Source organism: Corythoichthys intestinalis, chromosome 12 (genome assembly GCF_030265065.1).
Source record: "Corythoichthys intestinalis isolate RoL2023-P3 chromosome 12, ASM3026506v1, whole genome shotgun sequence".
Taxonomy (NCBI): Eukaryota; Metazoa; Chordata; class Actinopteri; order Syngnathiformes; family Syngnathidae; genus Corythoichthys; species Corythoichthys intestinalis.
The window spans coordinates 8,943,435-8,961,793 of NC_080406.1; the positions used below are offsets into that span (position 1 = coordinate 8,943,435).

Genomic DNA, 18,359 nt, shown 5'->3' on the forward strand with positions numbered 1-18,359 from the left:
ACAACAAATATAATATTGCTATCGCTCAAAAAAAATAATGTTCACAAAAAGAAAAGCACTTCAGTCTGTAGTAATGAGGCCCTATTCTCACACAGCTAAACAACAATGCAAAGTGAGCTGGCATTACTCAGAGTTTGGTCACTCAATTCTTATTATTGTTATTTTTATTCTTATTATTATATTAACTCTACTTTTGATTGAAAATTGTACAAATTTTATCAAAACGAAAATCTGAAGAGGGGTTTTAATATAAAATTACTATAACTTGTAACTATAACATTTATCTTTTGTGAACTACAAGTCTTACTATCCATAGATCACTTAAACAGAAAGAATGTTAATAATGCCATTTGTGGATTTATTGTTATAATAAACAAATACAGCACTTATGTACAGTATGTTGTATGTATATATCCGTCTTGTGTCTTATCTTTCCATTCCAACAATAATTTACAGAAAAATATGGCATACTTTAGAGATGGTTTGAATTGCGATTAATTGCGATTAATTACGATTAATTAATTTTTAAGCTGTAATTAACTCGATTAAAAATTTTAATCGTTTGACACCCCTAATATATATATATTCTTTTAATTAAAAACCCTTTTCACCCGATTCAGAACCTGTGAAAAATGGTGTGATCGGCCCAATTTCCGATCATGTGATCAGATCGGGACATCTCTTATTAATGCTATTTGGTCATAGTGAGTCAACCAAAGTTTACACAAACAGAGCTATTCTGGTAAAAATTCTTCTAGTTTAATATCACAATATATACAGCAAACGCCCCCCAAAAAATCGTAACGTTTGTTTTTTCCAATGTTGTCCAGCCCTAGTAAATAGTTGTTTACATGCACTCTGGACAATCAACCCAGGGTGCACCACGAGTCTTATGTAAAGTCAACAGTCATGAATTCCAGCCCGTTTGGGATTGTAGAGGAAGGGAGTAGGTTTGCATAGGGACGGTAGGTACATAAAACGACCAACTTTTCAGGATTCTCAAACTGTCCCCACCAACTTATAAACCTTATTTGCATTAATATAATGAGTTCAGTTATATAAATTAGAATTTTAGAATGTCTTCCCATACTTTTGCAGGAATACAATAGACCCTACCATTATTAAGTGAATTATTTTTTTATTCAGTTCAGACTTACATTTATCCCTGAATCCCTGACTCCTGAATGTGCGGGTCCATTTTTTTCCACCTCAAACACACGTTTGATTGGCTGATGAATTTACAGACACAGACACACGCACACTCACACAACCCCGACAAATTCATGTCGACAACATGCCGTCTCCTCCGCCCCCTTCGAAGAGTTGGGATATTAGAAAAAAAAATTTCGGCCAGCAGCAGCCACTGTAAGCATTGTAAAAAGACACCAATGTTGTGGAGGTGGGGGAAACACCACTAATTTTGTGACTGAAAGTCCGACCTCTATTCAAGTTAGCATAACATTAAACTGTGTGAACTTGCTAACCTGCAAAACTACTGCAGTCAGGCCAGCCTCCACAAGGAACACCAGGTCAAGCTAGCCGTCCTTCATTTGAATCATTGTTTGCAATACGGTAATGCAACGCGGTGGGGGACCGATCCAAAAATGGGTCAATTTCAGGGGGGAACTGATATGAACATGAAATGTCATTCCCCCAAAAAAAATCTGAATTTCATGAGAGTACAGTACTCTTTTTCGAGTCTTGGGGTAGCCTAATATGCCTCAGATGTAGATCGGTCCTTAGATATCTCAGATATTCTTTCATTATTTTTTTCCCAAATCACTTTCCAGTGTTAGTTTGAGTCAAGGGGTGCTCCAGTGTCCCCAGAAGTGGACCCATTCTTGGATAATTCCCCATTCTTTTTAATAAAGGGACTTGCACATGGAAATGTTTCTTCAGTGGTTTTTGAAAACAAAGGTTTGAATCGAACGTTGTATCACCTGAACCAATACACATGAAAGTTAGTATCAAGTCAATACAGATTTGAACAGCTAGCCTACCAATTAATTAGGTACACATTTGTGAGAAATGTAGCGCTGACCCCCGTTCAGTAATCTGTTTAGTCTTATTAACATCCCGTCCCCAGCAAAAAGTGTACATGCAGGTTATGCATTTGTATCGTCCGTACCAATGTCGAGACCAAACGTACGGTCTTGCTGTAGAGAACAGGCGTGATAGAAAATGCATAGGATACGGATATCGATCACTTGGGACAGCTAGTGAGTTAAATGGCATGGAAGCAAAATACTGGTTTGGTGGGATAACGTCAAAGCCCTAACAGATTTGTGTCGGTAAATCTTATAATCCCAAAACATGGGTGTCAAGTTTCACAGCTCACTGACATTGGGTGAGGGATGGGTTGCACTCTAGTCCGAGAGTCTATTGCAGTGTTTATTTTGATATCTTGGTAGCCTGTAACCTGTTTTTTTATATTATCCTTATTAGGGTTGTTCCGATCATGTTTTTTTGCTCCCGATCCGATCCCGATCATTTTAGTTTGAGTGTCTTGCGATCCCGATATTTCCCGATCCGATTGCTTTTTTTTTTGCTCCCGATTCAATTCCAATCATTCCCGATAATTTTTCCCGATCATATACATTTTGGCAATGCATTAAGAAAAAAAATGAATAAAACTCGGACGAATATATACATTCAACATACAGTACATAAGTACTGTATTTGTTTATTATGACAATAAATCCTCAAGATGGCATTTACATTAACATTCTTTCTGTGAGAGGGATCCACGGATAGAAAGACTTGTAATTCTTAAAGGATAAATGTGACTTTGTATATTGTGACTAAATATTGCCATCTAGTGTATTTGTTGAGCTTTCAGTAAATGATACTGTAGCCATTTAACTGTTGTGCCCAAATGCATGATGGGAAGTGCACCCATGACTGTGCGTAGTTGTACCAATTGGTATATCTTCTCTGCGTTGGGAAATAACATAGGGTGTTAAGAAAAAGATCAATTACTACCTTTCTTCCCCACATTGCTTCCCACGTTATTTCTAATTGTACACTGTAAAAATTAACCTATAGAATTTACCCAATAAAGTTGAGGTAACAATTTGCATCTACTTTTATTGGGTAGATTTAATTCCATATACTGAGTATAAAGTAATTGAAATAAAAAGCTATGAAATACTTAAAGAAATTGGGTAAAATTTACCTAATGTGTATGTATATATTCAATACATACCTACTCAATACAATTGGGTAAAATTACCTAATATTTATGTGTAGGCCTATATTCAACAGATACCTACTCAATGAAATTGGGTAAAATTTATCTCCATTGCTAGTAGGTAATACCTGATAATTCATTCATTCATTCATTCATTTTCCATGCCGCTTTTCCTCACGAGGGTCGCGGAGGTGCTGTAGCCTATCCCAGCCAACTACGGGCAGTTAGGCAGGGGACACCCTGAACTGGTTGCCAGCCAATCGCAGGGCACAAGGAGACATACAACCATTCACGCACACACTCATACCTACGGACAATTTAGAGTGTTCAATCAGCCTACCATGCATGTTTTTGGGATGTGGAAGGAAACCCACGCAGGCACGGGGACAACATGCAAACTCCACACAGGAAGGCAGAAGCCCGGGATTGAAACCTTAATCTCAGAACTGTGAGGCAGATGTGCTAATAATTTATAAGATAATATTACTATATAAATCTTACCAACCCTCTCATTAACAGAGGGGTGTCCTAAAAACTAGCACGGACGTACACGAATGGCACCACTTCAGAACCATTTTGCAGTAAATGAGGGGCTTAGAGGAACGTCATCACTCGATATTAATATCTGAACCCCACACCCCCAATTTACTGCAAAACTGACACGAATTTGTGTTTTAATCGTGCTAGTTGTTAAGACAACCCTCTGTTATTGAGAGGGTTGGTACGCTCCATTAGCCGCGAGAGCTAAGCTAAGGAAACTAATATCTCAATAAAAAACATAATACTGTATCTAAAAAAACGTAGCACAAACGATTTACATCATTTTCATTAAAAAAATGCGTCTGGTGTTACAATTGGGAATTGTGCTATTTTTTTCTAGTTGAAAAGGTTTTGGACATTGCATTTCGCCTGACACCTATCGACCACAGTTCTTTGGGGTATATGTTACCCTATTTTTCCATGTGATAGTTGTTACTGTTAACGAAGAGGTAGTATGTGTGAAATTTACCCATTATTTTATAATTCCTTGGGTGACAAGGAAGATTAGGCAAATTTTATACAGTTTGGCGAGATTATATTTACCACTCTCCAAAATCGCTTTTTTCAGTGTAGGGAGAGGCATTGTAAGGCTATAGCCAATTTAAAAAATGCTCCAAAGGCTGCCAAAGTTCACTCTACTCATTTAACGCTGCCTTTTAGCTTTTAGCAGGACAGGTAAAAATAAATAAATAAATTTAAGAAAATAACATATCATGCATGCTTGTAGAATGAGGAAGGAAATCGGCGAAAATGCCTAAGATGAGACCCTAACACGAAACCTTAAAACACCTGAAATTTTGGCATTTCAAAAAGTAATCAAATATGATGAAATGTCTAGATAGAAAGAAGATTTAATTTAATTGTGTGGGACAATCTTCAGTCAATCTCTTTAAAGAGTGCTTGGATTAAAAATTCTTTTCAGTTTAGACATAAATTCTTCTGACTTTCCTGACTCTCGCCCGGCAAATCTCATTCTCTCTCCTGTCTCATGACATCATTGTTACTTTTTTTTCCTTGCACTCTCCTCATCTAGCCACTGCAAATCTCTGTCACGGTTGTTGGCTGTGTGTGCATCACGCAGGGGTGGAGAACCTATACCCTTTAGGTACTACACACCCTATCAGAGAATTCAAATCGACTTCAAAATGAATGCAAAAAAACCCTGTTGTGAACAAAAAGCAAGTATATTCCACGGGAGTAATATAAATTCCTCTTAACTAGCCTGTCTACTCACTGCTAGTAAAGCGTCATGTAAGATTGTGCGGTGAGGAGGTTTGCTGCTGGAACTGTGCACCATCAGGACTTCTCTTTGCTTCACTGATCTCATTAAACAATTGGCTTCTCCTAATTGTTTTATGACTGACCTGTTTTTCAAACAGGTACTGCTCATCTCAGCCTGTATTGTATGTTTTTGTGTGCGATTCTTCATGGATCAGGGCCAATGTAAGCAGTGAGGCGGAGTCACTATCACTGACAGACATTATTCTAGGAGCACTAAAAATGACTATCGGTGGCATGTTTCAGGAGACAATGAGAATTATGACAGTGAGAGTGTAAATAATTAAGCAGTAGAGTGTAATACAAAACATTATGATAATCATAAATAATGAAGGAGTCCCTTTTCTCGTAGGCATCGTCTAACTGTTTGCATACTCTAACACACTTAATATAATCAATCAGGGAATAGTATCTTTTCTTGTATTTACTGACCAACTGTTTGTATTACTCTAACACACTTAATATAATCCATCAGGGTATAGTATCATTCATTATAAAATAAATAGCACTTATACCATAGTTTAAGGAAAACAAGCAGAATATATGGTATAAAAGATACATGACGCCTTCTTATCACGGAAGCCCAACATGTGCGTCATGAAACTGACTGAGCAAGATTGACGATGACAAGCCCACATCTGCACCACCAACTCTTGCAATCAGTTCTCCCTGACAGTCCAGAACAAATGGCGGGACGCCCTGTCCCAACACAAGTAACACAGCAAAACGCCCTATATTCAACTGATAACTTGACTGATAAGACTCCAAGAGCCCCTTTTGAAGCTGAGGTGAAAAAAATCCACAACCCTTGTTGCCTTGACAACAGTAACTTCCGAATCCTCCTGTCCAATCCACAAACAGACAATAATGGCAAACACACCCTTCTTCCTGCCCACCGCCCACCCCGCGAGAGAATTCAAGAGACTAAATGGTTAACTAAGGGTTGTCATTTTTTCTCGGGAACCTTTTGTTGACGTGTGATAGGGTAACTTCGCCTCCCCGCCTGAGTCTCTCTGTTTCGCCTTGCTGTTTGATTGCTGTCGACCTGAATAAATTGTCAACTTGTTTTCGGTGAGCCTTCTTTAAACCTTTCAAAATGCAGTCAGTACAAAGGGTTAAGACTAGGGTTGTTCCGATTATGTTTTTTTGCTCCCGATCCGATCCCGATTGTTTTAGTTTGAGTATCTGCCGATCCCGATATTTCCCGATCTGATTGCTTTTTTTGCTCTTTATTCAATTCCAATCATTCCCGATAATTTTTCCCGATCATATACATTTTGGCAAAGCATTAAGAAAAAAATGAATAAAACTCGGACGAATATATACATTCAACATACAGTACATAAGTACTGTATTTGTTTATTATGACAATAAATCCTCAAGATGGCATTTACATTATTAACATTCTTTCTGTGAGAGGGATCCACGGATAGAAAGACTTGTGACTTTGTATATTGTGACTAAATATTGCCATCTAGTGTATTTGTTGAGCTTTCAGTAAATGATACTGTAGCCATGCTCAAATGCATGATGGGAAGTGGAACCATGACTGTGCGTAGTGCTACCAATTGATATATCTTCTCTGCGTTGGGAAATAACATAAGGTGTTAAGAAAAAGATCAACTGCTACCTTGCTTCCCCACATTGCTTCCCATGATATTTGTAATAGTAGGGAGAAGGATTGTAAGGCTTTAGCCAATGAAAAAAAGGCTCCAAAGGCTGCCAAAATTCACTTTACTCATGTTACGCTGCCTTTAATCTCTCTAAATGGGTAAAACGGCGCCATTACAGATTGAGTGCGACAATGCGTGAGTGGGTCGTGCAACGCATGCATTAATTGCGTCAAATATTTAACGTGATACATTTTTAAAAAATTAATTACCGCCGTTATTGGTACCTAATGCCTAAACCAAAGACTCTGGCTGAATGTAACATATTATGTCTGTAACGTTAAATACATTAAGAAAACGATTTAATTAAAAATTATATATATATATAACAAAAAGGCATGGCCGATATTTTTCTGCCGATTCCGATACTTTGAAAATGACGTGATCGGACCCGATCGATCAGGATGCCAATCGATCGGGACATCTCTAGTTAAGACTAAGGTGAACGAGCACAGTTTGGCCTTTTTGCCGGGATGTCGGGGTCCCGCCGGACCCGCGCTGGCGCTGCTCCAACGACCCCAGTGGTATTTATTTTATATTGGGTGTGTTAGAGTAGTACAAACAGTCAAACAGTAAATATGAGAAACGATACTATTCCCTGATTTCTATGCCTATTGTCTGCCGCAGTTGACGCCAACAACAAAACATTAAAAGAGAAAGTAAAATCTCTACTGCACCTTTCTTACTCTGTCACGTCAGCCATGCGGTGCGTTCAGGTGCAGCACGCAAAACACATCCGCCACATTAGAACCCGATTTGTTACATTATTACAGGAATTATTATTGTATTATTATTATTCAGATTTTTATTTGCAATTTGTTTTGCTAAGTGTAATTGCCATTTGTAATAATACCAGCAGAATTTATTAAGGATTTAGTGTAGGTTTTCGGGCTGTGCAACGAAATAATGGAATTGTAATGTATTCTTATGGGAAAATCCTGCTCGACATACTGTACGTCCATTTCGACTTACAAACAAGATCCTGGAGCGAATTAACTTAAGAGGTACCTCGGCATATACATATACATATATATACCTAAACATAGTTTGTATTATCAGCCACATAACCTATAATATTATATACTGCATCTTGACCAAGGTATCGTAATTTTCTATAAGAGGCTACTTTTTCCCCTCATTTTGAATCCTGCAGCTTGTAGTCTATTGGGCTTCTTGCTTCTGTTCATTTATTTGGGTTAATAGGCAACACTTTATTCGACAGCGATGGCATAAGACTGTCATAAGACCTTCATAATTATGACATGACACTTGTGGGCATTAATGTATACTTATGACAGATGTCATTAAGTGTCATCCATTTATGTCCAGCTTGGATCTTTTACATCCATTCAAAAGTGAGATCATTTGCCGGATGACACAAAATGACATCCGTCATAAGGATTCATTAATGCCCATGGCAGTGTCATGTCATAATTATGATGGTCTTATGACAGTCTTATGGCGCAACTGTCAGATAAAGTCTTACCAAATACTATAACTACCAATTAATGAAACAACTGGAACAGTAACTGAAGAAATAATGAACACAGAACATGAATTTTGATTGCTATTTACATCTGTAGTGCTGCAATGCATGCTAGGAGGCATGTTGGATGACAACAGTGTTCACAGCAGGTCGCAGCAGAGGTTGACTGTCTTCCCATAGGGAGCAGCGATGGTCGAATGAAGCCTCTTGAAGCAATGAACCAATTGGCTGCAAAGCTTCATGGTGGCTCATTTGGTCTAATGATCACTGTCAAAGTGTTATTGGTTAATACCTTTTGGTGTAAATTAGGGCTGTCAAAGGATTAAAATTTTTAATCGAGTTAATCACAGCTTAAAAATTAATTAATCATAATTAATCGAAATTCAAACCATCTATAAAATATGCCATATTTTTCTGTAAATTATTGTTGGAATGGAAAGATAAGACACAAGACGGATATATACATTCAACATACTGTACATAAGTACTGTATTTGTTGATCATAACAATAAATCAACAAGATGACATTAACATTATTAACATTCTGTTAAAGCGGTCCACGGATAGAAAGACTTGTAGTTCTTAAAAGATAAATGTTAGTACAAGTTATTGAAATTTCATATTAAAACCCCTCTTAATGTTTTCGTTTCGATAAAGTTTATAAAATTTTCAATCAAAAATAAACTAGTAGCTTGCCATTGTTAATGTCAATAATAATTATGGTGCGGAAACCCATAAAATCAGTCGCACCCAAGCACCAGCAGAGGGCGGCAAAACACCAAAAAACACAAGTAACAAGTGGAAATTACACTTTGCTGTCATTTTAATCTGTTTGAGCGGGGCATGTGCGTTAAATGCGTCAAATACTTTAACGTGATTAATTAAAAAAATTAATTAACGCCCGTTAACGCGATAATTTTGACAGCCCTAGTGTAAATATCCCATAATACAGTGAGGACAGCCGCGGTTTATAGTCCGGTGCGGATTGTCAATGAACAAATTCCGTTCTCATATCAAATTTGGTGGGTGGCGGCTTATAGTCAGGTGTGCCTTATTGTCTGAAAATTATGGTACGTTGTAACATGGGCTGGACAATATATACCAGGGGTAAGGAACATTTTTGGCTGAGAGAGCCATGAACACCACATATTTTTAAATGTAATTCTGTGAGAGCCATACAATATGTTTAAAACTAAAAATACAAGTAATATGTCCATTTTATGTAATTTCAACACTTTTAAAGTACAATAAGTCTCTGAATTCTGTTTAATAACTGTTATAAATAATAATAATAAAATTAAATAATAATTATTAAATAATATTTAAATAGTTATTTTAATCCACAGATACTCTTGTACTTACAGTTTTAAACCAGCAGGGGGGAGGCGTTCGCTAAGTGGCATGAATGGGCAATAAATATTCACATTTTAGAGCAAATAAGAAATCCGCCTTGGCAGTAATGTGAGACGGACGTTGTAAACTAGTATTTTTTTCTTGTTTGAGGTGAGAAAATGAGTATAATTTGACTGTGTATATTAGCGGATTGCTTTATTTTAGGATGATTGTGATGTGTGCTGAGTGTTAATATAGTTCAGAAATATGTTAATCGTTAAGTTCTGTAATGTCCATAACTACCCGTGGGCCCTTGAAGAGGCCATCAGACGGCAGAGTAGTGACGTAGCGGGAAGCAAGGAGGAGAGAGCGTACGGCGTGAGAGCGGAGTTAGCAAGTTGCGGATGCTGCTGTTATTTTGTTTATTATTTCTATGGTTGCCACAATAAAGTGGGAAAGTCATCACCAACTCCTCTCCTTCCTATTTCCACATTCGGGGCTATTACAGTATGTTTATGTGTGACTGCAGATGTGTTCGTAATGGCGAGTGGACGACGAGTGAATGCTAGTAGTGTCTAAAATGCAGAAGTTAAATGTTTTTTCACAAAAACTTGTATTTGTTTATTCATATAATTATATAAGAATCCGCATTTTAGAGCGAATAAGAAATAAGCTGTCTGTAGCAATGCGAGACGGACGTTTTTTTTTCTCTTGTTTCAGCTGTATAAGAAAAATGAAAATAAAGCAAAATTAAATGTGTAACAACAGACTGAAGCATTTAATCCCTGTCTGCACCACGCTACAGATCCAGCGCTACTATTTCAACTGACTGCCACACGCATCATCAGACTTCGAACGTCCTCCACAGCCACACCTGGAGTGTCTATAGTGTCCCGACCCGAATATCGCCTGATCACTGGCTTGCCAATAAAAAAAAAAAAAAAATGTGAGCGCCCCTACTGGTTGCTCTTTTTAACGGTTCCCTTGTGGCTCTTACGCCCGCCAGGTTTCCCCCGAGGTCCTAGCGCCCTTCCCATTACATGACGAAACTTTTTTTTTTTTTTTTTAATAATTGAAGATTTGTCTGCGAGCCAGATGCAGCCGTCAAAAGAGCCACATCTGGCTCGCGAGCCATAGGTTCCCGACCCCTGATATATACAGTGCTATCTACTGTGAATGGGTAAAAAGCAACAAGAGAAAGGCAGTAAATGAACATCTATCAATTACCGGAAGCAAAAACAAGCATTATTATCTTAGTAATAGTAGTAAAATTATTTTTTATCCAGCTCTTGTAATGAACTTCATGACATTTAATGCAGGTGTACCTATTATTGTGTCTACTTTGTGTATACAGGAAAGGATCAATAAGGGCTTAACAAAACAAAAGCATTCATTTTCCCCCCATTAATAGTTTAGTAAAATTATACAAAAACAAGTATTTGGCTCACTCACTAAATGTATATTATTGAATCGACACTCATTGTCGGTGCATTGCTCTTCTGCTACATCTCATAAAAATGTAGGTCATCATGCCATATTTACGTTTGCTAACAATTAAATTCTGGCTCTCAATTTTTAAAACTGCTTTGTTTTATCTTCTTAGAATCCAATTTTGACCGAACATACACGGGAATGTCCTTGTTTAGGTATGGGTGTGTGTGGTTGTGGCCCACCTATACTCCTTGTGACCGTCCTCAGCCTCTCAATCAGCTCCCCCACGTCCATCTCCTCCGTTTTCATCCACAGAATCATCCTCCAGAGGGGCAGCGGGAGACCAGCAGCCCAGCAGGGAGACACTTTCCTGGGGAGAAGAGACAGCTTGCCTGCTTTTACCGGACGGTTCCTCGGAGAGAATGGTGTGGTGGCGTTAAGGGGGGATGGGGGAAGGTGGTGGGAGGGAGAAGGGGACGCAGAAGGGTCTAACCCAATATATGTATTCCTGGTCGTCGTGTTGTTTGAAACATGGATTCCGAGGGTGTGTGAGTAGGCGATGATGGAGGCGCCCTCAGATGCTCAAGTGATGCTGACGTCGCCTCACTCAGCATAGGCTGCCGGGACACGTCCTCGGCAAGGGAGTGACGGGAAAGGGAGGATGCTGGAGAAGATGGGGAGGAGCCGCAGCAGGATGATGATGATGCAGCCTCGTTCGTACACATCAGTGACACGAGGGATGCTGCAAACCTGTGCAGACAAAAATGGGTGGGAGAACGACAGTTTCACGCATGTGGTACAATACTGACATCTCGTGTGCAAGACATGTACTTGCAAGGTGAGACGACTGACAGTAACAATGATGTAGTGTCATTATGATAGTTTAGTTGAAATAACTGTTTTGCCAATACATTGATGAGACATTACATACCTGACCACATATCTTTGTGTTTGTGCTCAGTTCTTTTTGGAGAGACAGCGACAACAAAAAGTGGAATTTGGTATGTGGCAAAATGGCTTTTGGCATGTGGCATTTTTTTTGTTATGTGGCAAAATGGATTTTGCCACGTGGCGTTTTTTTTTTGGTACGTGGCAAAATGGATTTAATGGATTTTGGTATGTATGTGTTTTTTTTTGGGTAAGTGGCTTTTTTTTTTTTTTTGGTATATGGCATTTTTGCAGGGCATGCACGCCCATGCCATTGACGGCTATGCACGTCCAAATTTTCCATTCATTTTTAATGGCAGAAAAACATGCGGTTGTGATTTTTGACCACACACTTTACATTACAGCGCATTGACATTCACCTGGCACCCAAGTAAAGCTATACCATTGACGGTTATGAACGTCCAAATTATCAATTCATTTTAAATGGCAGAAAAACATGTGGTTGTGATTTTTGACCACACACTTTACATTACAGCGCATTGACATTCACCTGGCACCCAAGTAAAGCTATACCATTGACGGTTATGAACGTCCAAATTATCAATTCATTTTAAATGGCAGATAAACGTGTGGCTGTGATTTTTGACCATACACTTAACCTTACAGCGCATTGACATTCAAGTGGCACCCAAGTCAGACTATGCCATTGACGGCTATGAACGTCCAAATTTCCCATTCATAACGAATGGCAGAAAAACGTGTGGCTGTAATTTAATATTATATATAGGGCTGTCGAAATTATCGCGTTAATGGGCGGTAATTAATTCTTTTTAATTAATCACGTTAAAACATTTGACGTAATTAACGCACATGCCCCGCTCAAACATTAAAATGACAGCATAGTGTCATGTCTACTTGTTACTTGTGTTTTTTTGGTGTTTTGTCGCCCTCTGCTGGCGCTTGGGTGCGACTGATTTTATGGGTTTAAGCACCATGAGCATTGTGTAATTATTGACATCAACAATGGCGGGCTACAAGTTTATTTTTTGATTGAAAATTTTACACATTTTATCAAAACAAAAATATTAAGAGGGGTTTTAATATATAACTTGTACTAACATTTATCTTTTAAGAACTACAAGTCTTTCTATCCACGGATCGCTTTCACAGAATGTTAATGCCATCTTGTTATTTATTGTTATAATAAACAAATACAGTATTTATGTACAGTATGTTGAATGTATATATATCTTTCCATTCCAACAATAATTTACAGAAAAATATGGCATATTTTATAGATGGTTTGAATTGCGATTAAATAGTAATTTTTAAGCTGTGATTAACTCGATAAAAATTTTTTAATCGTTTGACAGCACTAATTATATATAATATAAAAAATCTATATTATTTTAAATAATATAATAATACCCAAAATAAGCTAAGTGTTTTGTTTTTTAACCATTTTCGGATTGTAAATTCTGCTATCACCTTTCGCCATGGGTCACCTTCTGCGTTCCGACATTGGGTATTCACGTTTACAGTAATATTCACTGCATCGCTAAATTTAAACTACAGTATTTCATTATCGTCGTTGTAGCACGTATACGTCACTGTAACATTATGTAGAAATCGTCGTTGCTCACAAAGGAATGCTACTTTGGTCATCACCGGAACATTGTCGTAGTGTTCGTAGGAATGCTTCTCTGATCAACTGTACCAGCCCAAAATAAATTAAAAAAAAAGGATGAAGAAAAAAAGGACCGTTGTCCTGTGTGAATAATTAAAAATGTGAAGAAAGGACGTAAATTGTCTTCAAATTGTCAAATGACCCACCTAATAGAACATTGTTGTTGCATACGTAGAATGCTACTGTGATTATGTGAACTCGCACGATAGTGTAGTTGTCACACTGACATACGGGTATGCTATTCTGATAAGTACGCTGGTCTGGCAGAACACTGGTTTCAAATATACACTCACCGGCCACTTTATTAGGTACACCATGGTAGTAACGGGTTGGATCCCCTTTTACCTTCAGAACTGCCTCAGTTCTTCGTGGCATAGATTCAACAAGGTGCTGGAAGCATTCCTCAGAGAGTTTGGTCCATATTGACACGATGGCATCACACAGTTGGTGCAGATTTGTCGGCTGCACATCCATGATGCGAATCTCCCGTTCCACCACATCCCAAAGATGCTCTATTGGATTGAGATCTGGTGACTGTGGAGGCCATTTGAGTACGGTGAACTCATTGTCATGTTCAAGAAACCAGTCTGAGATGATTCCAGCTTTATGACATGGCGCATTATCCTGTTGAAAGTAGCCATCAGAAGTTGGGTACATTGTGGTCATAAAGGAATGGACATGGTCAGCAACAATACTCAGGTAGGCTATGGCGTTCCAACGATGCTCAATTGGTACCAAGGGGCCCAAAGAGTGTCAAGAAAATATTCCCCACACCATTACACCACCACCACTAGCCTGAACCGTTGATACAAGGCAGGATGGATCCATGCTTTCATGTTGTTGACGCCAAATCCTGACCCTACCATCCGAATGTCGCAGCAGAAATCGAGACTCATCAGACAAGGCAACATTTTTCCAATATTCTATTGTCCAATTTCGATGTGCTTGTGCAAATTGTAGCCTCATTTTCCTGTTCTTAGCTGAAAGGAGTGGCACCCGGGGTGGTCTTCTGGTGCTGTAGCCCATCTGCCTCAAAGTTCAATGTACCGTGCGTTTAGAGATGCTCTTCTGCCTACCTTGGTTGTAACGGGTGGTTATTTGAGTCACTGTTGCCTTTCTATCAGCTCGAACCAGTCTGGCCATTCTCCTCTGACCTCTGGCATCAACAAGGCATTTCTGCCCACAGAACTGGATATTTTTTCTTTTTCGGACCATTCTCTGTAAACCCTAGAGATGGTTGTGAGTGAAAATCTCAGTAGATCAGCAGTTTCTTAAATACTCAGACCAGCCCTTCGGGCACCAACAACCATGCCACCTTCAAAGCCACTCAACTCACCTTTCTTCCCCATACTGATGCTCGGTTTGAACTGCAGGAGATCATCTTAAACCATGTCTACATGCCTAAATCACAGAGTTGCCGCCATGTAATTGGCTGATTAGAAATTAAGTGTTAACGAGCAGTTGGACAGGTGTACCTAATAAATGGCCGGTGAGTGTATGTTTCCATAAGTCTATGGTATTTCAATCACTGAATCTATAATTTATATTATATCATATACACAGTTGAACCTCAACATACGAATTGAATTTGTTTAAGGACCTGGTTTGTATGTCGAAATCGTCGAATGTCGAGAGGGATTTCCCCATAAAAATACATTATAATTCTATTAATTTGTTCCACAGCCCAAAAACCTACACTAAATCCTTAATAAACACTGTTGGTACAATTACAAATAGCAATTACACATAGCAAAACAAATAAATTATAAATAAATCGGAAATTCAAAAAGTGTTTTTAATGTCACCTTAGCGCATATAGACTGGCAAACGGAGGTTGGAGAAAACGGGTGTTGTGAGAGAAAACTTATAACCATTATACGTGATATTTTGTATGCTTTTGTTATGCTTGCATGAGAACATTGTAGCATAGAGCATCATTGTTATATGAACCTGTTTGAGTGTGCCTTCCCATAGCCTTGACTATTGTAGACTGTATCACAATATGCCCAAATATGGACTGTTATGTTCCTGAGTTTTCCAATATGCCCAGAATGAATACAATGGGCGACTGTGGCTTATCAGCCTGAGCTCATCATCGTTCTAGCCAGAGCCGGTGTTCAAGGTCACAACTTGAGGTGTTTTTCCCCTACTAAAGATGTTTTTCTGTAACTTGAGATGTTTTTAACCAGGATATGCTATATTAAGTTTCGGTTTTGTTTCTATGATGTCAACCCATAAATAAAGGCATGCCCTGCATTTCTCTTTTGTCCACACGCGGAGAGGACGCTTTGTGCGTGGCACCGCGTCTGTAACCGAGAGCTCTTGTTCATAAAGCCTTCGAAGCAAGACAATCCTTGGCTGAGTCTGTTTCTGTTCTCTTATCTGATACTTGTCTTGGTGTTAAAAAGTGAATTTCCCTGACATTTTTAACTTGGCCCTTCGAAATTGCTGGATGCCAATTCCCTTCTCCGGTGGATGATCGACGACGTCTGACAGGTGCGCACCGCCCGGAGCCTTACAACCTCCGGGGAACAGGACGCGGACATCCTCCATCGGTGAATTGCAAACGGCATTTGAACCTGAGAACGAATCAACCAGCAACCAGGATTGAACAAGGTTAGTGTTGATTGTTGTAATTAACACAGGATACACTTGGAAGGTCCGTGTAATTGGACACGTTTGGGAAGCGTAGGTCCCACGTGAGGCAAATTTATTTTGTCAGGTTAAGTTGTATACAACAGGATACACTGGGATTTGTATGTCCCGTGTAATTGAATGCGTTGGGAACGTACGTCCCACGTAAGACGAGTTTCTTCGTCAGGATAGACTTGGTCGTCGACACCACAGTCTAATTTTATTTTAAGCATTAAAGTACAAAACGGGAAAACCGAGCAAGGTCAGTTTCGGTAGGTTTCAATATATCCACGAATCTAAAACTGATGGTTTGTGACTGTGAGTATAAACACCTGGCAGTATCCGCCTTCCTCGGAAGCAGTGTTGTCAGTAACGCGTTAGTTAGTAATGCGTTACTGTAATCTGATTACTTTTTTTAGTAACGAGCAATCTAACGGGTTCATTTTTCTGCACCAGTAATCTGATTAAAGTTAGTTTCCTTAGTGTCTCTGCGTTGCTATTTTATCATTGCCTCATAACGTATGTAGAATAAAGAATATTGTAGTCATGTACGAAGAGCATTTTGAATAGAAAATGCTAAAATAAAAGGTTCCTGGTACGTGTTTCCATGACAACCTCTTAGTTATTTCCTGTTTTGGTCTCGCGTCACATGTTGTAGGACTGAGGCGGGTGGACATTCGTGCCGAGTATTGAGACGTTGCGAGGGAATGTTGATCTGTGGATATTCATGAATGAATTTGAGTATTTTGCCTTCATTCTGGAGGGTATCAGCAAAAGGTTGGACCCCCTACATGCGCGGCCGTTTTGTAGCTTTCCCGTAGCAACGACGGGCAGTCTACGCTCCAAGTTGGCAAGCTTTGTTTACATCATATGCGTGTTGCACATTCATGCCGTGAGGTGATGTGTTCGTTTAGCATCTGTGAGATGTGTTGTAAGTCCGACTGAGTGTAAAATGCTTAGTTGCCGCCACATTTTGTGGCCAAATTGACCGCGTGTGTGTTGAGAGGAGTACTTCCAGGTTGTTAATGTGCACAATCATCCACGCCCGCCACCACCTTTGTGTTTATTGCACTGTACAATCCACTTGTGTTGTTGATTACTGTGCCGTCAGTTTGCATTGTTTTACATTGGCACTGATATGCTGTTAACCATAACCCGAAATTCAGAAGTTTTGACATTAGGCTTAATCTTAAGAGTTAGCGGGGTTTAATTGGTCGGTGGAGTTGGTTTCAACAAATTCCAAGCAGTTTGTCAGATATTTGTTAGTTTCAGGGCTCCGGAGTGGCTAAGCTAGCGCGAAATTAGGATATTCCCCTTTAAATTCAATCATCGGAAAGTCAATTACATGTGATGACATTTTTCTGTTGTCATTCTTATGTTTAGGCGGCAAAGGGAGAAAAATGGGTAAAAAGTAACTGATATATTACTTTTAGTGTAACTTAGTTACTTGGATAATGAAGTAATCAGTAAAGTAACTAGATTACTTTTTTGAGGCGTAATCAGTAATCAGTAGTTAAATTACTTTTTCAAGTAATCGGTGACAACACTGCTCGGAAGGTAGAAGCTTGGTACCTGGTCACCCACTGGGCAGTGCTTTTTCCTGCGTTGAGAGACACCATATTTAATAAAATAAAATGAATACAGTTGATAAGCCGCCTGGATTAGTTTGATATGCAAAGGGTAAAAGATATATATCTTGTTTAGGGCTGCAGCTATCGAATATTTTAGTAATCGAGTAATCGACTGAAAATTCTATCGATTAATCGGATAAAACAAATATATTTTTAGGTGAAGAGCAATTATAAATATACATGAGAAAACAAGACATTTCATCTAATCTTGAACCATTTTCAGTCAATCAATGTCTTTATTTTCGATGTATATTGTTGAAAACAGCCAACAATTGCATCTCAGATGTAACTAGAATTAAAAAAAAAAAAAAAAAAAAAAGACATTCACTGCTTTCACTCAAAAAACTTTTAGATCTTATTAAAAAAAAAAAAAAAATATATATATATATATATATATATATCTTACCTAAAAATGCCGTTACGCTTGATAACACACATCACTTAAAAGTTAGGATTTTTTCCCACGTGTTTCAATTGAAAATCTCTTTGTGTCAAGCCATTTTTAAGTTCTAGTTAAGTTTTAAGTTAGTCTAAACTAAGTCCTGATAGGATTTTGAGTTTTTGCAGTGTTCAAAATAAATGTATGATACAG

General features: G+C 38.6%; 1 protein-coding gene across 1 annotated transcript in view; it reads right to left on the reverse strand.

Annotated features, from left to right (window-relative positions):
- Window positions 1–11,561, reverse strand: part of LOC130927028 (guanine nucleotide exchange factor DBS-like) — a 116,443-nt gene extending 104,882 nt beyond the window's left edge. Inside the window, exon 1 of the mRNA XM_057852488.1 lies at window positions 11,170–11,561. Within this exon, the coding sequence (XP_057708471.1) occupies window positions 11,170–11,248 (79 nt within the window). The 5' untranslated portion in view covers window positions 11,249–11,561. The remainder of the gene's footprint in view (window positions 1–11,169) is intronic.
- Window positions 11,562–18,359: the final 6,798 nt, after the last annotated feature.